Source organism: Artemia sp. Qi Xiang Cuo, chromosome 15 (genome assembly GCF_049724085.1).
Source record: "Artemia sp. Qi Xiang Cuo chromosome 15, ASM4972408v1, whole genome shotgun sequence".
Classification (NCBI taxonomy): Eukaryota; Metazoa; Arthropoda; class Branchiopoda; order Anostraca; family Artemiidae; genus Artemia; species Artemia sp. Qi Xiang Cuo.
In genome coordinates, this window is record NC_142808.1 from 25,913,819 (window position 1) to 25,937,429 (window position 23,611).

Here is a 23,611-nt window from a genome sequence, read left to right on the forward strand (position 1 = left end):
TCTAGTTAATACCGTCTTTCGTGATAAACAGAATTGACATGCCTGCTATATAGTCTCTATCCCATCTCCAAAAAACGTAGCCTCTAGCAGCAACTGAATAAAAAAGCGACTGGTGCTGAGCCTATGCATGATGTATAATTTCTGAACTGATTTACAAATTTCTAGCGATAACCGGTTATCAAAAATATCTATTTTCGGGGCTCCACCTAAGTCAGTTTGAAAATGGGAATATGTGAGCAGCTCGTAACCGCCATCGTAAAACCACAACTAAAAATATCAATTCATTAATTCATTAAGTGAAATGCGAACACAGAGGGTTTACACATGGTAAGATAAAGGAGCCAATACTTAAGCAAAAAAGTATTGGATTCTTCTTGCGTTAAAAAAAGGGCCAAACAGACAAATTAGACCAATCTCTGAACAGGATCTAGAATTAATTTCAGAATGAAGTCTCTTACTTTACTAAAATTAACAAAACACCACATTCCTCGCACTTTTTATCACCTTCCCCTGGTTAATAATACCCTGACAATAGCAAATCGTCATGGAACAAAAATAGTTGAAAGTAGAATAGGGGCAGCGAAGGGTCTAAAGAGCTGAATAGTGTTCCATTCTTAAGTAGTAAAGAGATTGTAAAATCTTCCGGTCTAGCTATTGTGTTACACTACCCTTAATGCGTTGCTTGTCATCTTAGCGCTTAAAAGGGTCAGAGAATTCCGTGCGTTAGCATTCAGCATAAAGATAAACGTTTGCTCTTAAGATTTTTATCTAGGCATTAAGTTGAAAGTTTTCAATGAGTATCCCGTACCTTTTCTGATATGGATTTCAGCAACTGCTTAAATATAAAATGCAGACATTTTAAAAGACTGAGGGAAAACGCTTCTGAAAGATACTATTTGAAATAGATTTAAGATTGAAGATCACAAGGTCAATAACCAGTCAATAAAGATATCGTTATCTAAATTAACCAATGTTGAACCAGGCTTGACTCACTACTGTCAACTAGTGACCAAATATTGATGATAATGCTCTGAAATATTGCTTATAATGCTCTCATTCTTTCATAATACATTTCTGTTGAAACATTGGGTACTGAAGCATTATACGGACACTTCTATATGCTGCTAAAAAATGTCAATTTTGGTTAATGCTAATGTAATAAAATAGGATGAATATATAATAGTTTATAAACAAATTTGGGCTATATATTTGCATACTAGGGGAGGGGGGGGGTAAAGCATAGCATATATTAAATAAATAACCTAACCAGAGACAGATACCCGGTTATAATGCTTTATGAACAAAATTATAAGAATTACATAAATGGCAAATCCCAAATTGTAATTTTAACATTTATGTTAGATCACTCGTTTCACTCAATCCCACTCTAACAACTGTTTTAGTACCGGGTATCTGTCCCGGTATCTATAGCATCTCCCGTTTGACATTCCATATACAGTATATAAAAGTGCCCGTTTAATTCACTAGTACCAAACATTGTCACCAAAGTTTTCAGACCCTAGATTGTGCAAAAATTCCAAAAATGCAAATTCGGCCCATCTGGGCTTGTGATTGTCATTTATCAGAAATAAATCTTATCTTGCACCTCATTAGTGAAAACGCTAGTTTTGCATATAATTCAGTAATTCTTTTTGGTACTCTTCTATTAGCTGGGCAACATTCGAAAAGTGAAGTTTGGTTAATACTAATGAAATAAAACAAAATATGATGAAAATATATTGTTTAGAAACAAATTTCAGCTCTATATTTGCACATTAGGGGGGTGGGGTTTAAGCATAGCATATATTAAATACGTAACCTAACCTAGCAGGGCCGTATCCAGGATTTTTGTTCAGGGGGGGGGGGTTTCCTAATTTTTGACTTTTTTTTTGGGGGGGGGGGGGTTACTAATTTTTGACTCAGTTTTCGACTAATTTTACTGATTTTTACCTAGGTTTTACTAATTTTCGAGTCGGTCAAAAATTTCGGGGGGGGGGGGGGTTCAAACCGGGTAACCCCTCCCCTGGATACGGCCTTGTAACCTAGGTACCGTTTTCCCCCCTGAACCCCAAAAAACTAAAATTTAAATACAGTTCCCGAAGTGAGAAACCCCTTGTTTATTCAGCGTCTCATAGGAATTACCGGGTAATGCCTATTTGATCTACGCTTTTCTCGAGTGGCTGTCTCGCGTGTTGCCTAGCTAATAGAACAGTACCTTCTTACTCAACTAAAGCCAACAAGTAGGTAGACCCCGTCCACAAGGCAGTATCCAGGGGGGGATTATCCGGTTTGAACCCCCCCCCCCCCAAATGTTTGTTTGACTCGTAAAAACGTAACAAAAATGGACATAAACAGATTTTGTATGCGTTTTTTGAGGTTTTTTGTGTACCCCCCCCCTCCCTAAAAAAATTAATAAACCCTCCCCCCCCTCGAACTAAAATCCTGGAAGCGCTTCTGCCCGTCCAACCCCTATCATTGAACAAAATAAGTGAGAAGCTTACCACTTAAGACCAAGTTTTCCAAAGCGTCATGTTTCTGCAAGCTTCCGCTTCTAATTCCCGTTATATCATTATCAGCAAGGACTAGTGTCTTCAGGTTCGTCAACCCTACTGTCAGGTCAACCGCAATAGTTCTTAAATAGTTATGACTCAAGTCCAGAGTCTTTAAAAGTGACAACCCAGTCCATGAACCGGTAGAAACAGAAACAATCCTATTATGGCTCAAGTCCAAAGCCAGTAGATTTTTCAAGTTGATAAATGCTTGATCTTCGATGACGTCAATCTGAAAGGAAACATGTAAATTGACAACAAGTAACCATGAAAACTAAATTGTGACGCCCTAATTTGCATAATGACATCTCTGGTGATTACAGGCTCTGTGTCGAATATATTGAAAAATTACGTACCCATCAAATGATTTGTCGTCGCAGCTTGTTTACAATCACGATAAATCCCAACCAAACATTTCGAGGGAGCTCAGTTATTCTACAACTAAGTTTAAAAATTGGGTACTCTTCTATTAAACGGACTCTTTTATATAGTGCTAGTTTGGTTAATGCTAATGAAATAAAATAGGATGAATATATAATAGTTTAGAAACAAATTTGGGCTATATATTTGCACATTAGGGGGGGGGGTCAAAGCATACCATATATTAAATACGTAGCCTAACCTAACCTAGGTACCTTTTCCCCCCCTAAACCCCCCCAAAAAAACAATTTAAATACAATTCTTGCCTTTGTTTATATCCCAGAAGGCATTGTAAACCTGTTTTCATCACGCGTCTCAATCTATTTCGGGCATTGCCGTATATAAAAGAGTCCGTTTAATAGAAGAGTACCAAATATTTATTGACTAAGGATTAATCTGATCCAAGCTCTTACGCATGGGATTAGTCCTCACCCCCTCCCACCCCAAATAGCATCCACCGTATTTACCTCTCCCTCATATTTGCCTATTTTTGGACTCACTGGCCTTTTTTGAACTGTTTTAATTCATTCCACCCCCCTCCCTAATACGTAAGTCTATGTGCCTCAATACAGAGCTTGGCAAAGGTCTAGAATAGCGGCTCTTCAGAAGGAGACATGCTAGAACAAAAAGAGAGATATTTTTAGATTGCTAATTTTATGCTCATTTTTATAGTTTTGTTTGCGTTTTTGACAAATCATCCCCAGCCTCCCTCTAATGGTCTCATATTGCCCGGCTATAAGAAAAACTAACCAAAAAAATGACAGAATTTCTAATTTTAATATGCTGTGAGGATCAATGAATGATATTTCTTTTTTTTTCATTCTTACCTGTCGTTGAATAAGTTTTCATCAACTATTATGCTAGTATTTTTTTTACATAGCCTAGGGTTATATGAGGGTTACTTCTTCTAGGATGGATATTAGGCCTGTTCTTTTGCACTAAGATCTTACATGAAAGAACTCACATCTTTCTTCTAAGATTTCCGTTCTTTTAACTCATCTTTGTTCTAAGATTAATTTAAAAAACTTTTTCCACAAAATAACTTTTTCAAAGAAAAGTAAAGAACTGTATTAATCAAAAAATGAGCAAAAATAAAATAATCCACCAAGCGTGAAATACCACAAATCAGCATCGATAAATAAATGACACCCAAAACGAACAGAAATTACAATAGTTAACCGAGTCAAACTCAAAACGAGCAGAAATTAACATAAGTTGGGTGCAAAACCCCTATGCCTTCTCAAGGCCAGAACAAAATTTGCATTTTACTTAAAAAATATAAATGTTTTTGCTTTTATAACTTTAATAAATCAAATAATATTAACATTTTTATTACTAAATATCAGTATATGTATATTAAACCGGCAATGCACATTCATTTTTATTTTTTCAGTAAATTGAAAATTTTGTTCTGGCCTTGGGAAGGCATGTGGGTTTTGCGCCCAACTTATGTTAATTTCTGCTCGTTTTGAGTTTGACTCGGTTAATTATTGTAATTTTAGTTCGTTTTGGGTTTCATTTATTTATCGATGCTGATTTCTGGTAGTTTCACGCTTGGTAGATTATTTGATTTTATTTTTGCTCATTTTTTGTTTAATAGAGTTCTTTACTTTTCTTTGAAAAACTTATTTAGTGTAAAAAAATTTTTTTAATTAATTTCTGTTCGTTTTATTTTGTCATATTCTTTTAAGGGACAAAGAAAATAAGACTTAAAATCGTTTTGTTTTTATAGACTTATAGTTTGGTCTGCTGCTTGTATGCCGAGTAAAAATTTTTATCAATACTTAACAACATGAACCCTTTTAAAAATATGGATACAAATAGTACTGTTTAATTTAGTTACATACCTCCTCTAGTTGACCTGAAATGGAAAACTTGGTACCATTAACAAAAAATCTGTTTACTTTCTTTGATAGCTTGGTTGGATACACTTACGCTATTTTGATTTGGTTAAATTTTAAGAGCAGAAATGGGAGGGTTGGCGTGGGAGGGTGGGAGTGGAAGGGGGATTAATTGCCCTCAAATCACTTTCGACTATTTAAAAGGGCATCAGCCCTATCTATTTTCAATCGAATGAGCCCTTTTCGAAGTTCCCACAACTCCTTCGATACGAAGTGCCCTGGTCTGAACAACAACAACAACAAAAATAATAAATTATACCCACTTTGATCTTTACTATAAAAAAGCTGTAAAATGGCTGTCTAAAAATTTTGATTAGATATGTTTGGAGAAAAGGTGGGCGTGAGAGGGGGGTTAGTTGCCCTCAAATCACTTTCGACTATTAAAAAGGGCACTAGGCCTTTCGATTTCCAATCGAATGAGCCCTTTTGGAAACGACAACGCTTTCTATAAGCACCTTATATGCCCCCAGGGAATAAATTACAACCGTTACCCTTAGGTCTGTTAGGGGGGATTTCATTCTTTAAAACCGAATTTCTAGAACTCTCAATTACTTTAAACAAAATTGCTATATCAAATTTTTGATCGGAAGTGTTTGGGGAAAAGGTGGGCGTGAGAGGGGTGTTAGTCGCCTTCCAATCACTTTCGACTATTAAATAGGGCACAAGCCACTCCAATTTCCAATTGAATGAGCGCTTTTCGAAGTTTCTACGACAACTTTTTCGATACGAAGGGCCCTGCTCTAAAGGAAAAAAATTAATGAATAACACATTGTGCCAACATCTTTCTTATATGCCCCCAGGGCATAACTAAAAACCCTTGTCCTGAAGGTTGTGGGGGGTGTCCTCCTCTTTACTTAGTCCCCATTTCTTGTCTCGTTCTAGAGTGTCCCCGTTCTTTACTTAGGCAGCACGATCGTGCTGCCTATGATTTATGTAACAAATTTCTATATAATTCTTATATGCCCCCAGGGCATAACTTACAACCCTTGCACTGAGGGCTCTGAGGGGGTTATCATCCTAAAAGACCTAATTTCCAGAACGTTCAACTACGTTGAACAAAATGGATATCTGAAAATTTTGTTTGGATGTGTTTTGGAAAATGGTGGACGTGAGAGGGGCTTTAGTCGCTATCCAATCACTTTCAACTATTAAAAAAGGCACTAGCCCTTTCAATTTCTAATTGAATGTGCCTTTTTGAAGTTTCTAAGACATCCTTTTCAGTAAAAACTTTATATGCCCCAGTTCATAGCTTACAACCCTTACCCTGAAAGCTCTGGGGGGAGGGGTTGTAATCCTTAAAGACCTGATGTCCTTAATTTTCAACTACGTTGAATAAAAAGGCTTTCTAAAAATTTTGATTGGATATGTTTGTGGAAAAGGTGGGTGTGACAGGTGGTTTAGCTGCCCTCAAATCCCTTTCGACTATTAAAAAGGGTACTATCCCTTTGAATTTCCAATCGAAGGAGCCCTTTTTCAAGTTTCTACGACAAAGATTTCAATAAAAGCCTTATATGCCCTATTTCCTATCTGGAAATCAACTACGCTAAACAAAATGGCTATCTCAAAATTTTTATTGGATGTGTTTAGGGGAATGATGGGCGTGGGGGGGGGCTAGTTGCCCTCCAATCACTTTCGACTATTGAAAAGGGCACTATTTCTTTGAATTTCCAATCGAATGAGCTTTTTTTAAGTTTTTACGACAAAACCTTCTTTAAAAACCTTATATGCCCCCAGGCCATAACTTAAAACTCTTGCCCTGAGGGTTGTGGGGGAGTTTCCTCCTCAAAAACATATGATCTATCTGGAAATCAATTACGCTGAACAAAATGGCTATCTCAAAATTTTGATTGGATGTGTTTGGGGAAATGATGGGCGTGGGGGGGGGCTAGTTGCCCTCCAATCCCTTTCGACTCTTAAAAAGGGCACTAGCCATTTGAATTTCAAATCGAATGAGCCTTTTTTGAAGTTTCTACGACAACGCCTTGTGTAAAAACCTTATATGCCCCCAGGGCATAACTTAAAACCCTTGCTCTGAGGGTTGTGGGAGAGTTTCCTCCTCAAAAACATATATTCTATCTGGAAATCAATTACGTTGAACAAAATGGCTATCTCAAAATTTTGATTGGATGTGTTTTGGGGAATCATGGGCGTGGAGGGAGGGGGGGGGCTTGTTGCCCCCCCCCCCCATAATTACTTTCGAATATTAAAAAGGGTACTAGCCCTTCGAATTTCCAATCGAATGAGCCTGTTTTGAAGTTTCTACGACAACGCCTTCTATAAAAACTTTATATGCCTCCCTGGCATAACTTAAAACCCTAGCCCTGAGGGTTGTGGGGGAGTGTCCTTCTCAAAAACATATTTTCTATCTGGAAATCAACTATGCTGAACAAAATGGCTATCTCAAAATTTTGATTGGATGTGTTCTGGGGAATGATGGGCATGGGGAGGGGGGCTAGTTGCCCTCCAATCACTTTCGACTATTAAAAAGGGCACTAGCCATTTGAATTTCAAATCGAATGAGCCTTTTTTGAAGTTTCTACGACAACGCCTTGTGCAAAACCTTATATGCCCCCAGGGCATAACTTAAAACCCTTGCTCTGAGGGTTGTGGGAGACTTTCCTCCTCAAAAACATATGTTCTATCTGGAAATCAATTACGTTGAACGAAATGGCTATCTCAAAATTTTGATTGGATGTGTTCTGGGGAATGATGGGCGTGGGGGGGGGGGGCTAGTTGCCCTCCAATCACTTTCGACTATTAAAAAGGGCACTAGCCATTTGAATTTCAAATCGAATGAGCCTTTTTTGAAGTTTCTACGACAACGCCTTGTGTAAAAACCTTATATGCCCCCAGGGCATAACTTAAAACCCTTGCTCTGAGGGTTGTGGGAGAGTTTCCTCCTCAAAAACATATGTTCTATTTGGAAATCAATTACGTTGAACAAAATGGCTATCTCAAAATTTTGACTGGATGTGTTTTGGGGAATGATGGCCGTGGTGGGGGGGGGGGCTTGTTGCCCCCCCCCCATAATTACTTTCGACTATTAAAAAAGGTACTAGCCCTTCGAATTTCCAATCGAATGAGCCTGTTTTGAAGTTTCTACGACAACGCCTTCTATAAAAACCTTATATGCCCCCCGGGCATAACTTACAACCCTTGCCTCGGGGGCTTTTGGGGAGTTTCCTCCTGAAAAACAGATTTTCTATGTGGAAATAAACTACGCTGAACAAAATTGCTCTATCAAAATTTCCATTGGATGAGTTTAGGGAAATGATGAGCGTGGGGGAGGGGCTAGTTGCCCTCCAATCAGTTTCGACAATTAAAAAGGGCAATAGTCCTTTGAATTGCCAATCAAATGAGCATTTCTTGAAGTTTCTACGATAACACTTTCTATATAAACCTTATATGCCCCCAGGGCATAGAATGAAACCATTACCCTTACAGTTGTGAGAGGCTGTTTTCCTCAAAAAAACATTTTATATTCGGAAATCAACTACACTGAACAAAATGGCTATCTCAAAATTTTTATTGGATGTGTTTGGGGGAATGATGGTCGTGGAGGGGGGGGGGCTAGTTGCCCTCCAATCACTTTCGACTATTAAAAAGGGTACTTGCCCTTCGAATTTCCAATCGAATGAGCCTGTTTTGAAGATACTACGACAACGCCTTCTATAAAAACCTTATATGCCCCCAGGGCTAACTTAAAACCCTTGCCCTGAGGGTTGTGGGGGAGTGTCCTCCTCAAAAACACATTTTCTATCCCTATTTGCCCTCCAATCACTTTCGACTATTAAAAAGGGTACTAGCCACCCCAATTTCCAATCGAATGAGCCCTTTTCGAAGTTTCTGCGACGACTCCTTCGATATGAAGTGCCTGTCTAAGAAAGAAGAGAAGAAGAAGAAAAAAACACATTGTGGCCACATCGTTCTTTACTTAGGCAGCGCGCTCGCCTATGATCTTACAGCTCACTGATGTTAGCAAAATGTGTGAAAGACGCCATCTTTCTGCCATATAGAACAATGATGAGCGAAGTTTGTGGATATACTCGTAATTATTCTTAGACCACTAACCAGAGCAGAATGACGAAGGACGTTTGCAAAAGAACGCTATAAGATGTAAGATCTTAGTGCTAAGATTTCACTTTTAAGCGTTCTTTGTCAAAGAAATGTAAGATCTTAGAACAAAGATAAGTAAAAGAACGGCCCTATTGTATATTACTCGTCTATCTAGCTCCCATCTTCTGTTTGCGGGTATTTTCAAACTGCAGCGGGCACGGACCCAAGAATCGTTTTGGAGCTCAATAATAAAAAAATCCGGGGGAAGGGAGGAATAATAAAAAAACAAATTTTATTTATAACTTTTATTTTGTTAAATTTTGTATTCAACTTTATATTTATAATTATATGTGTATTTTTGTATTACATTTTATATATTTATATTTATAACCTTTTATTATATTTTATTTTATTTAAAAGAAGTGCCCGGAGATTCAAGAAAATTTAGGTTCCGTGGAGGAGGTCAAAAATGGCTATCAAGGAGGCACACTTGTGCCTCTATAAAGAGGCGACCCACCACAATGTTAAGCGATTTCAGGTCCTAGAGGTCGCAGAGAGACGGCGGTAATTTCTTTTTGTAGCCCAAGCTCAAACTAAGAAACTTGCAAAATTTCATCCTCCTCCGACTTTATCTTCATGGGGTAAACTGGGCCGGAAGTTTGGACCCTCCCACCACAGCCCCCCGTTAACGTTGTCCGATTGGGCTGAAATTTAGATGTTAAGCTTTCCTAGGGCCCGGGAGCTTATCCTCGAAATTTCAGCTCAATCCGATCACTCCTTCCCTGTTTTCAAAAAACCAAATATAGCCACTTAAAATTTATCTTTTTTTTTTTCTTAGCCACGCCTACAGGCCACAGTTGGCAACGGATCCGGTTGAATGAGGACTCATTCAAAGCAGAATTCGACCTGTTAGGGCCTTTTGATATTTTCAGACCGAAAAAATTATCCCCCGAATTTACCTTTACGAAAAACCTCGGTTTCCTCTATTAGCCCATGTTAATTTTTCCCTCCACAACCCCCCTTTAACGTTGTCTGATCGGGCTGAAATTTAGAGGATAAGCTTTCCTGGGGCCTGGGAGCTTATCGTCGAAATTTCAGCTCAATCTGATCACTCCTTCCCTGTTTTCCAAAAACCACATATCAAGATTTTTGGGAATTTGCTTGCGTCGAAAATACCTTCTATTTGCTAAACAACAATTACTATTGTGTTTGTATAGTCCAGCGGCTGAGACTTCAGACTTTCAGGCGGAAAACTCGGGTTCGATTCACCATCAGAGCAACTTTTTTATATACTTTGAAAAGAAACTCAGTTTCTTTTTTAAATTATTTGAAAAAAATTACGTTTTCTAAAGAGTTAAAGAGGCTGAGTTACAAGGTCGACCCTTAAAACGTACAGGGATTAGGAGGCACAGTTGGGGGGCTGTTAAAGAGGCTGAGTCACAAGTTCGAACCTTAAAACGTACAGGGATTAGGAGGCACCCTGTACGACGTGATTTGAGTATTCAGGAATTAAAAGCCTTAACACAAGAATGTTCAAGAGCGGGGGGTCTGGTGGGCGGCAGTCCCCCAACTTTAACTCCTGACACGATCAGCTAACAGTTAGTCAAGCAATAATAAGTAATAAACTGTACAAAAACGTGCAGAAATTATTTGAAAAAAACTACGTTTTCTAAAGAGTTAAAGAGGCTGAGTTACAAGGTCGAACCTTAAAACGTACAGGGATTAGGAGGCACAGTTGGGGGCTACCACCCCCAAACCCCGCTTTCGCAGCCTTTAAATATAAAAAAAAATTTCTTTAAACTGAAAGTAAGGAGCGACATTAAAACTTAAAAAGAACAGAAATTATTCCGTATATGAAAGAGGCTGTGCCCTCCTCAACGCCTCGCTCTTTACGCTAAAGTTTTTATTGTTTAAAAAAAGAGTTGTGAGAAAGTCAAACTTTAGCGTAAAGAGCGAGGCGTTGAGGAGGGCACAGCCTCTTTCATATACGGAATAATTTCTGTTCTTTTTAAGTTTTAATGTCGCTCCTTACTTTCAGTTTAAAGAAATTTTTTTTTATATTTAAAGGCTGCGAAAGCGGGGGGTTTGGGGGTGGTAGCCCTCAACTGTGCCTCCTAATCCCTGTACGTTTTAAGGTTCGACCTTGTAACTCAGCCTCTTTAACTCTTTAGAAAACGTAGTTTTTTTCAAATAATTTGAGAGAAGAGACAAAGTAAATCCCTATGCCTCAGAATCTCAAGTTTTCAAGGGACAAACTACCCTTTAAAATTGATTAAAAATCAGTTTAATCGTAAATTAATACATGGAATATATGCTGCCAACCGCATGCTGGGTATCTTTTGCTAGCTTCATCAAATACAAAGCAGCGCATTTTTATGTGTGTTCACTTATGGCTCGATAAAGTATACTAGAATTAAAAAGTTCACATACCTGATTATATGATAGTTTCAACGAACTAAGGGCCCCTAAGCCATTTAGCATTCCTCTTCTCAATGCAGTGATGTTATTAACTGACATATCAAGGACTTCTAGCTTTTTCAGTCCATCTAGAAAGTTGGACCCTAAACTTCCGAAAAAAAGGTTCTTTCTCAGATCAAGTTTTTGAAGAGAGCTTAGTCCATCTAAGGTTTCCAAAGTTAAAGTAGTTCCATTCAGTCTGTTGCCACGAAGCGAAAGTGTTTTCAGGTTCCTAAGGTAAGAAAAGGCACTGGTTTCAATTCGATATAATTTATTATCACTCACATCAAAAGATTCTAAACGATCAAGCCCAATGAAAGTTTTGCTGGGGATGATTTTAATTTGATTATTTGACAAGTCGAGTCGTTCAAGGTCTGATAAATATCTGCTAAAAGATGGTATCTTGTCAAGTTGATTGTTCGGTAGCCCCAGAGCTGACAGATTGCTGGTCAAGCCCTTAAAACACTCAGGTGATATAGCATTTATCTCACCACTTGATATTACAACACCGTGTAAGCTGACGTTGGTGAATAACTCAGCCGGAAGGTTCTTCAAACCCAAAATTGATATTTCGAGAAGAGATATAGCTTTATCATTCGGTAAATTCCTTATGGGTGTGATAATTTGGTTTATTGTCACATTTCCTGATGGTTGTCCAGTACAGCGAAGTGTATGGGGCAGATCACAATGACATTCGATGCCTGTGTTTTCGTCAATTTTGGGACAAGACCAATCAGCATGCGCTTTTTCTAGTAGAAGGGAAGCTGTCACAGCGAAGAAGCAAATATACCTAGAAAAATATTTAATATAAACATAATAGGCTTATGCAACTATGCGAGAATAAGAAACATAAAAGTATGGTTATCTAGAGGGGGGGGGGGGTGCAGTGAATGCTCAAACACACAAAAAAGATTAGTCATTCTACGGTTTGAGGCAGCGGCGGATCCAAGATTTTTTTGGGGGGAAGGGGGGGAATAGGTCGTTCCGATAAACTTGCGTTAGTGGCAACTTTAGTTACCACAATTTTACGTTAATTAAGTAAATTACACTATTTTGGACTACGTTAGGGGGGTGCGCGTGCCCTCGCCCCCCTGGATCCGCCACTGGTTTGAGGTGGAACAAATTGCTAACAGAACTATTTTTACAGTAAAATGTTCAGAACAATCTGAAGTATGACATGCTAAAAATCCAAAACAGGGGGATGCTTCAAATTACAGGTCAACAAATTTAAAAAAAAATTCAGCTCAAAAAATTAAAATGAATTCTTTTGCTTTAAATGGATTTTTAAGTTCACTATATATTCTGACCTGATGATAATGAATATAAGCTTTTAAATTTGTTTAGACTTCATTTTCGTCCAAAAAATACATAAAATTCAGACTTCCCGGAAAAAAATCCAAAAATTTACGTTTCCTCGAGATGTTTTTAAATGGTATTTTTTACTTTATCTTATCTGCTGAATTTCAAACCACGAGGATAGCACAATTAAAATGTCAGAACCAAGGAAACCTCAACCAGAAAAAAATCGGGTTGCATTGGTTCTTGGCCTCATATTTTTATTTTTTTATTTTAAAAAAACAAATCAGAACCCTTTGTGAGAATTAAGTTCAAAATAAATGTATTTGAAGTAACAAGCAGTTTAAAAAAGTATAAGACAATAATATTTTCGTAATAAAATTGTCGATCAAAATTCGTTTAAATTCGTTTGAATTAAAAGGTATTAACAGGATGGGGCCAGGATGATTTCAGCCCTATAGGAGGCCAGAAATTACACAGATTTTCAATCTATTTATTTGAATAATATTCCATTCCTCATCCATAAAAAGTTTTAGTAAAACAAATCCTAAAACCTGTGTTGTAATTTTTAAATATACAAATAGCGAGCCAAAATCTTTACTCTTAAGCAGAAAAACCATAAAAACTTCACAAATATTCCTTTATTGGCCAACAAAAAACATCAATGTCGCATAGAAAAGAACAGAAATTAATCTAAGTCTTTTCAAAAAAAGAAGTTTTCAAAGAAACGTAAAGAGCTAAGTTAAACCAAATAGAAGCAAAAGTAAAGTTCAATAATAAAAAAAATTTTAAAAAAAGTTAAGGAATTACAATAAATAATCAAGTTTAACTTAAAACGAACAGAAATTACCACAAACATGAGTAAGATTAACGCCCCCTAAAGGTCTTCTAAAGGTCAGAGCGTTATTTACGCTTTACTGAAAACTTTCCTTCCCCAAAAAATACTGCGTACACGCCAGCAACGGGAAAACTATTTGCCTCGAGTCATAAGATTCAGTTCCGACATATATCAATGAAATATTCTTCAAAATATTCTCCTCGGTATGGCTCCATGGCCAGGAAAGAACGGGAGAAAAAAATACCAACAGATGGCTCAAAGATTGCATTTGCCTTTGCCGATCTTGCTGATATCTCTGCATCCCCAATTGATTTTGCACCGAATCCGGACCTAGATCGTTTTTCACTAGGTCAATTCGGCACTTCCACTTAGCTTGCTGATCAAACAGTTCGCGGTAACGAACTGTAAGTAAGGAGCGACCCGGCTCAATGGTAACCGAAACTCTAAAACACGGAATTTTGGTACCAATAGATACATCAAAAGAATCAAATTTTAATTCTGATTTCAAATATATAAGTTTCATCAAGTTTAATGTTACCAATCAAAAGTTACGCGCATGAGAAAATTAGGCTGATTTTCAAAAAAAGGGGGAGAGACCCACTAAAAGTTATAGAACCTTAATGAAATTCACACCATCATATTCAGCGTATCAGAGAACCCTATTGTATAGGTTTTAAGCTCCTATCTACAAAAATGAGGAATATCGCATTTTTTTGCCAGAAGAAAGATCACGGGTGCGTGTTTATTTGTGTGTTTTTTTGTTTTATTCCCCAAGGGTGATTGTATCGATTCAGTAGTCCTAAAATATCGTGAGAGAGCTCATTGGAACGGAAAATAAAAGTTCTAGGGCCCTTTTTAAGTCACCAAAAAAAATAGAGGGCAACTAGGTCCCCTCCCACGCTAATTTTTTTCTCAAAGTCACCCAATTAAAATTTTGAGATAGCCATTTTGTCCAGCATAGTCGAAAATCTAATAAATATGTCTTTTAAGATGACTTAATCCCCCACAGTTCCCAGCGAATGCGCTGCAAGTTATGAACTTTGCCCTTTGCTTGCATTTCGTTTTGTTTATTGGTACGTATAGATACATTTTCAGGAAGGTTTTTGGTAGAGGGGCGGGGGTCTGGAGGAGGGGATGAATCGGTAAAATCTTTCAGTGGAGGATGGTCGTTTGGGGTAAGGGATATTTCTCTGAAGGGGGCGCCAGATTTCCAAGCATTATTTAAAAAACGATCAGAAATTAAATTAAAAAAAAACAGTTTTTTCAACTGAAAGTAAGAAGCAACATTAGAACTTAAAATGAACATAAATTATAATGTATATGAGGGGGTTCTCCCCCAATTCAATACCTCGCTCTTTACGTTACAGTTTTTTTTAGTGCTTTCAAAAGAGCTATCTATTCTAATTAAACGGCCTTTGTGATTCAGGGGTTTGTGAATAAAATTGTTTTTTAACTTTTAACGTAAAGAGCGTGGTATTGAATAAGGGAGAACCCCGTCATATACGTAATAACATATACTTAATAAAAAAAACAATAAAAAAAACAAGCGATACGGCTCAATAGTAATCGAAAGTTTTAAAAACGGAACTTTGGTGTCAATAAATGTATCAAAAGAATGGGCTTATAATGCTGATTCTAAATATGTGAATTTTATTAAGTTTAGTATTACTCATCAAAGGCTACGAGCCTGAAAAAAATTACCTGATTTTTTAAAGAGGGGGGGAAACATCCCCTAAAAGTGAAAAAATTTTAATGAAAATCAAACCGTCAGATTCAGCGTATCAGAAAACCCTATAACATAGGTTTCAAGCTCATATCTGCAAAAATCTGCAATTGTGTATATTTTGCCAGAAGAAAAATATACGAATATAGAAGTTCGTTACGTAAGTTAATTTGTAAATTACGTCAGAACCAAATTTAGAGACAGCCATTTAGCAAAAGAAAATTAAATTTTTTATACAAATTTTGTTTACTTATTCAATGCCGGTGAGCCAAAATAAAAGCTGCATTAACTAAAAAACGATCAGAAATTAAATAAAATAAACAAGTTTTTTAAACTGAAAGTAAGGAGCGACATTAAAACTTAAAACGAACAGAAATTATTCCGTATGTGAAAGGGGCTGTGCCCTCCTCAACGCCTCGCTCTTTACGCTAAAGTTTTTATTGTTTAAAAAAAAGAGTTGTGAGAAAGTCAAACTTTAGCGTGAAGAGCGAGGCGTTGAGGAGGGCACAGCCCCTTTCATATACGGAATAATTTCTGTTCGTTTTAAGTTTTAATGTCGCTCCTTAATTTCAGTTTAAAAAACTTGTTTTTTTTATTTAATTTAAAACAAGGTCCAATATACCCACGTTACAGATACAAATTTGGCATTTGGGTGGGAGAGGTCGAGGGGTTATGGGCCCAAACTCTACCTTTAATGAAGTAACTTTGAATTCCTTTTGTGATTTTGGTCTTAACAAGGTGCACAGCGCCCTTACTTTTCTGTATTTTTTACGAATGGACCGTTGGCACCATTTGGAGTCCATTTCCATGGAGCTGCTTGGGCTAGGGCCACCTGGAGAGACATAGGCTACTTTCAATCGGATTTTTATCCGATGTCATGGAGCGTTCAAGGATAACCAGGGGCATAAAAGGGCACAAAATCTGCATGGTTGCCCTCTGGTCACTTTTAAACCTTAAACGGGTTACTAGAACTTTAAATTTTCGATTGAATGAGCCCTCTCACGGGCTTCAGACTAATTCAGAGGACTTTGTCTAATTCAATTTTCAGTTGTTTTATATTCCAATAAACAGTCGAAATCAATTAAAACTTCTGATACTGGTATGACCAATATTCATTCATGACATGCATTACTCTAAATAAATGCATAATTATTTGCAAGACCTGGACAGGGAGCCAAATCTGGCCCAGTCCATGAGAACTATAAACTGCAAATATATATATATATATATATATATATATATATATATATATATATATATATATATATATATATATATATATATCGACAATAAATCTTCCAGGGCCTACTTTACACCTCCAAAGCCATATGTATGGCATTCCTGCTGTAGAAAATGATTAAATACAATTCCACAAAATTCAATGTTTTCTCTGTCAAAATGAACGACAAAACAAGACAGGTTCTCGGCGCCACAAGTATTGGCTCCTCTCAGAGTCGAACTACGCATTTTTATTAGCAAAAGAAAAAATTGACGTACTATGTGTACCCAGCAAAGCAAAAGCAAGTTGTAAAAAGTTCTTTTTGGTTATGTAATGATTCTAACACGAAATAATGGACATCCAAACATTTAATTACAAAATAATTTGTTTTTGGCAATATCCTTGGCATTGACGCTTTTTGCTAAGTCAAACTCAGTACGCGAGTGTTTGAGAATAGTTTCCAATTTTTGTTTTCGTTTTGTTCTTCCCGAGAAAAACAAAACGAACCAGAAATAATTAGAATAGGGACGTCATTTTGGTTGTAATGTCCAAAGGGACGTACATGATATTTGTTTACCAAACTGTGATACAAAATTTATTTGGTACTTGTCTAAAATACAGTAAACACGCGATAAGTGAGGTTTCGTTAATGCTAATGAAATAAAACAAAATAGGATGGAAATACAACAGTTCAAAAACAAATTTGGGCTACACATTTACACATTAGGGGGGGAGGTAAAGTATAGCATGTATTAAATACGCAACCTGACCTATTTTTGTCACGGAGTGAGCAAAACCTTACTAGCCAGCGGAAACCTGTTTTTCATATGGCATCTTTGAAATTTTATATGCGGTTTTTCCCGCGTGTTTTCTGGATTCTAGACAAGTACCATTTATTTATTTAAAAGAAACTGAGAATTTTTTTTAACCCCCCACAAAGGCTCTTTGGCCTGTGAGAGTGGGAGACTAAACCTGGCATTAAATAATAGCAATAAAATGTGCTATTTAAGGGGGGAAACTCGGTCCCTTGTTTTCAGCCTGCTCTATCGACTGGTGTAAATAAATAGCACTAAAATGTGATATTTAAGGGGGAAAAGTCGTACCCTTATTTGTTATTTTCAGCATGCTCTATCGACTGATGTAAATAATAACACTAAAATGTGATATTTAATGGAAAAAACTCAGTCTCTTGTTTTCAGCATGCTCTATCGACTGGTGTAAATAATAGCACTAAAATGTGCAATTTAAGGGGCAAAAGTCGTACCCTTATTCGTCATTTTCAGCATGCTGTATCGACTGATTTAACCCATTTCAAATCCTTTTTTGATTCTCAGCATGTTCGGAACTTTCCAAAAATACATTTTATTTAGTTTTATTTAAGTTTTATTTCCAAAAATACACTGCATTTTGTTTTCTCATTTGTAGAAATAGTCGAAAATGGAGTCTATGATTTTAAAATTATTTTTACCATATAGCCATAAAATCTCTTTCCTAAAAGCATGCCTTCATTTGATACCAACTTTATTAAATTATACCGCTTCATGGATAAAACTAGCCAGGATAGAATAGAGAGCATTCCCCCTTCTCTCGACACTCCCTTGACGACCACAAGCATACGAAAAGTGTAAAATCTTCCAAATTTGGAAAAATTCCTCTTTTCTGGCAGCTCTTTGAAAAATTGATTTTCCCGGACAACCTCTACCTTCCCCCTTGGAACAATTCCAGAAGAAATGGCTGGAAGAAGTAAAACATTTTTATCTAGGTCATTGCCGGTAATCTCCCGCCCTTGATGAAGCAAATATACATCTGGAAATATGTTAAGTGCAAAAATTCTTAATGTTTTTACAACTCCCTGAAAACGTCAGATTTTTCACGGCTCCATTAATGCATCAGATTGTATCAAAATTCGCCACCTTCTTGAGAAAATTGAAAGCTTACTACTTTAAATCAATTATTCCTTTAACAGGAAACATTTAAAAACGGGTACCATTTCCTTAGAATTATATAAGATATGCAATTCCAACTATTTCGGTAATATCCGTATTGAGTCTATGCAGTTACCAGGGTCTTGGTTACCGTATTGAGTCTATACAGTTACCAGGGTCTACAGTTACAGTCATGGGCGCCCATAAGCTGAATTCCAGGGGGGGGCAAACCTCATCTAATTGGCACTTTTAGTGATATATAATAGAAATCTCAGAACAAAAATATAAAAATAAGGCAGCATCATTCAGCCAGGGGGGGGGGGGCTGGGCCCCCCCCCCCCCCCATATGGGCGCCCATGGTTACAGTTACCAGGGTCTTGGTTACCGTATTGAGTCTATACAGTTACCAGGGTCTACAGTTACAGTTACCAGGGTCTTGGTTACCGTATTGAGTCTATACAGTTACCAGGGTCTACAGTTACAGTTACCAGGGTCTTGGCTGCAGCGGCTGGTCGTGGTGAAAATGCATTCAAGAAAAGTTCGAATCGTAGTTTAAGTGCAGTTTAATGTGATTAGATTAGTTTAAAATAAGTTAAACACAAGTTTCAAATTCTTAAACAATCTATTAATATATTCATGTTATTAAAACCATCATTGCAAGGGCTGTGGCTGTTGTTCACTTGTTAACTTCTCAAATCTTGGAGTAAAATTGGATATGGCGACCTTCATCTGCTCTTCAACGTTAATTTTTGAGCGATTCTTACTTTTTATAACTGCGACAGCCCAAAAGCCTGTTTCGCAGAAGACGTTGCAAATGGAACTAATATAACAAAATGGCGCAAAAAGGGAAAATAGTTACCTTCCTTAGCTTTTTACTTTGCTTTTTACTTTGCTTAGCTTTTTAGCTGTGCTTTTACCTTCCTTAGCTTTTACTTTGCATAGCTCTAATTTTTCCGTGAAAACTGAAACTTTTTTTTTCAAAAATTTTGAGAATTAGGATTCCATCTAATTTGTCGCATTATTTTATTGAATATTTTGCGTCGCCCTTATAGCGACCCCAGGGAGCCGCGCCTCACAGTTTAAGAACCACTAAAACAGTGGATAAAGAGGCACAAGACACAACAGGCTTTTGTGAGCAAAGTGGCTCATTTTGGAAATGTTTCAGATGGACCCCTCGGTTTCAGGCACGAAGTCCACGACGACATGTTTATCTATTTGAATAGCACTTCAAATTCCAATTTCGAATTTCTACAAAGGCAAGACCATCTTCTTGTTCACCAGCTGAGAGCATATAAGGAACTTCATATGTTCACAATAGACCTGTTTTTTACTTGAATTATGTATATGAGATATCATCCATCACTTTGACTATTTTAATGTTTTTAAATACAAGCTCCGATTATTACCTGTCTTTCTTCTCACTGATTTCGATTAGGTTAAAAAATTAATTTTCTAGTGTGCTGAATGTCCATTTTCTCTCTTTTGGAGTCATCTCAATTAGAGCAACTTGAAAGAAGTTAAACTTAAACCAGCAAATGAGTGCATGAACAATATCATCCCAAATCGGTCCGAGGGACAGCATCAAGGAAATTTTCAACAGTGTTTTCTTCTTATTTCCACGGTCCTTTAGATCTTAGGATCCTTAAAGTCTATGCTAAGTCCTTTTTCCCCTTTGCTTTCTATTACATTGACCATCTAAACTTCGGGCAATCATAGGTCATGCTTCGGGTAATTTCATTTGCAAGAACTAATTTACATAAACTTTCACAGAGCGCGATTAATATTCAGGTGACTGCATAGGTATTTGTTTTGGAAAGGTCCCACAATGGTCCTTGAAGGGGAGGGGCTCGTGTAAAAAATCAAAGTCGGACAAGTCATTGAAAAAAATATAGGACACAGTTGTAAAAGTTGTAAAAACCTCTCGAGATTTCAGGCCGACTAGTCCGTGGCCTTTCCCTACTAATCTTACATACACTTCTATAGACAGGCGTAGGCATAAAGTGATTTTATCCAGCTCTTTTCGTATTTTTAAAGACATTCAAAAGGACACGTATCTCGAAAGAACATACTAGAATAATTTGGCAATTCTAATTTTATTATTGTAGTCAAAAATCTTACAGATAACACATTTTGTGTAGTTCATTAGACAAGGGACACAGAGTCTACTTCACAGAATTGCTACCTAATTAATCTACTAATTAACCTAACTAATCTCAAAAGTATACACATTCCCGATAAAAAAAAGTAGTTCTCTAATTTCAATTTCTGCTATCTTTATGTATTTATCTGCCTAAACCTCAGTTCAGACGCATGGGACTTTGACAAGATCCTTTAAGGGCTTTGTCACTATTTCAACCTGAAAATTTGTCAAAAAATCTGGTAAGTTTGTTTTATTTTTAAACAAAGGCTCTAAAAGCCTTTAAGGATTTCCTACCAACCTTGCAAGGTATCTTGAAAATATTTCAAGCTAAAAATACCAGCAAAATCCATATCGGGTTTTGTCAAAATCCTATGAGTCTAAACTTAGCTCTGAACTTATACATTCAAACAAAAATAAAATTAAAATATAAATTTTAAGTAAAAAATATCAGTTTGACAGATGTAATAGCTAGGTAGCCTATCTGTTCATCAAGCAACGGATACTAATAGTTTGTGCATTTTCACCAGCTGAGTCAGGAAATCCGGATTGAGTGGTATTCCCTCTGCTAGTAATAAACTTGCAAAAGGAAGCAAAAATTGTATATTATTGCTCTTAACGGCTGACCACTTCCCATAAAACCGCAAGAGAACGGATGGTTAATATGTAAAGATTCTGCGGAAACGTGTGGACATGCATGAAATACCACTATCATTTTAGCCATGTACAGAAAGTAACGAAAAAAAGGTCTACGTACATAAGGGCGTATACTAAGATTCGCTAATGTATTTGCAAATACATGACAAATCAATTTGTGGAACACTCACGCATTTTTGATTAAAAGATGACGCTTCTAGATAAACTGAGCATCATCAGCAAGTTAAGTTGATGACTTGACTTTTGGGCACAAAAAATAAAACAAATAAAGATGACATAAGTGTCCAAGCCTTAAAAAAGAATTACCAAAAAGAAAGCCGTGTACATGGGGAAATATTTTGTAATTCAGCATTATTTGCCATCGTCCTGTAATTAAAGAAAGTGTGAACACCTAGGCTACAAGCTTTAAAGCCGTCAACAAGTGTCTAAGGAAATTTCGAGGGAGATTTACGAATGAGTAGGCACACAGGTTCTTTCGCATTATATAGGCCTCTCTAAAGAAGTCCAACAAGAGATGCTACAGTCAAACGGCAGAGACGCTTTGAAAAACCCGTTTTAACAAGAGGATTCAAGACATCGATGAGAGAAATACTTTGTTTAGCGTGGTTTTAATTGTGTATACGATATTAAACTGTGGTTTTTTGGAGTTTAGATGGGGAAAAAGGTACCTAGGTTAGGTTAGGTTACGTATTTAATATACGCAATGCTTGCCCCCCCCCCCTAATGTACAAATATATAGCCCATATCTGTTTCTAATCTATTATATATTCACCCTATTTTATTTCATTTCATTAGCATTAACCAAACTTGACTTTTTAGAAAGGCCTATATAATGCGAAAGTACCGGGACACAATTGCAAAACTTTGTACATTTATAATTTCGGAAGTGAAATGATGTTTTGGGTGGTTCAAAAATAGATGTTCCACCTTAAAATTTTTAACATTCAGAAAACACTCTGTTCTCGGAATACACCATGCACAGGCCAAACTGTGTATTTCACTTCAAGTTTTGCAATATTAACAAAACAAAACACAGTACTGTATTATCATTCATTCTCCGTCTTACCAACTGGAAAACGTGATCTTTATATAGATTGCTTAAGTAATTAAAATGCGATATATCTTTATCCATATTTTTCCCCTTTCGGGATTTCGTATTTGTCTGAATATTAATTCAAGATTACACCTTTTGCTTCCAAATGTAACATATTGAAAGTCAAATACCAGGCTGCCTCGTTTAACTCTGAAGCTCAGGCCTTTGATTGCTGCAAATGTGTCCCTCGCAGATTCGTCCCTTCCCGCGTTTGAATCTCAGTAAGTCGAGCCAAGCAAGTGAAACAAAGAAGTCAGGAAATTATCAAAATTATTACCCACTATAAGATGAGTTTGCTGGAGTTTTCTTTTTCCACATTTCAATAGCCTGAATAAAGATCGGTAATTGTCGGTTACTGGAAACCACAGTAGACAGAATATACCAGTAAGCTTATCGCAGATCATTTCTGGTCTTCGTTCTCGTTGCGAACAAAAAGCTCCTCCCACTTATTTCTGCATTAGCGGGGATGCTGGTTAGTCTGTTTCCGATTGTTTCAATGCACTTCGATGAAAACAATCGGAAACAGACTAACCAGAATCCCCGCTAATCTGACTTCGCCTATGTTTATATCTGCAAAAACGTTCTCCGGAGCACTCGCACCCCGGTCCGGGTTTTTATAATGGATGAGATAGAGAATGATCATACTGCTAATTATATAAACTGTGCTGGAAACACAGCAAAGAAGTGAAGTTAGGTTAATCCTAATGAAATATTACAAAACATGATGACAAAATAATACTTATGAAACAAAATTATGGAAACCTAACATAACCCTCACCTCCACCCCCTCCTAATGTACAAATATATAGCCCAAATTATACAAGCCCATTGCATTCTGTCTAAGTCCGATGCATTGTATCATCTGTCACTTGTTTTGATGCTATGAAACTGGTTTTCTGAGATGTAACCTAAGCGTAATTCTTAAATGTGTTTCCAATAACCGACAAGTACCTAAATTTCTAGCCCAAGGGCTAGGATATCGGGATCCTAGCCCTTGGGAATACACAATGATAGTCCCGGAGTAACGTGTTACGAATTTCGATCTAGTGCCATGACAGGACGAGGGCTTGCCCGGGTTGAAAACAACTCTAGAAATGGAAGATGGCCACGTTCTGATCGGTTTCAGTGCTTAAAGAGGCTATAATAATTTTTTATTTTTGTGGCTTAAACTTTCTACAATCATCCTTTCTATATGATGAGGCTGGACAAAAACAATGCATGTGAGATACAGCGCTCTTTGCTAAGTTAAAACTACTGCGTTGATTATGATACAAGATTTGCTTATGAGCCTAATATGTTTGGATACAAACTTAGCGCTTTTACGCTAACATGTAAGCAAA

General features: G+C 37.0%; 1 protein-coding gene across 1 annotated transcript in view; it reads right to left on the reverse strand.

The window, feature by feature from the left end:
• LOC148943491 (uncharacterized) overlaps positions 1 to 23,611 on the reverse strand; it is a 53,554-nt gene that overhangs the window by 27,000 nt on the left and 2,943 nt on the right. Inside the window, exons 2-3 of the mRNA XM_089100901.1 lie at positions 11,357 to 12,173; positions 2,502 to 2,781 (exon numbers count right to left, since the gene is read on the reverse strand). Of these exons, the coding sequence (XP_088957027.1) occupies positions 2,502 to 2,781; positions 11,357 to 12,173 (1,097 nt within the window). The remainder of the gene's footprint in view (positions 1 to 2,501; positions 2,782 to 11,356; positions 12,174 to 23,611) is intronic.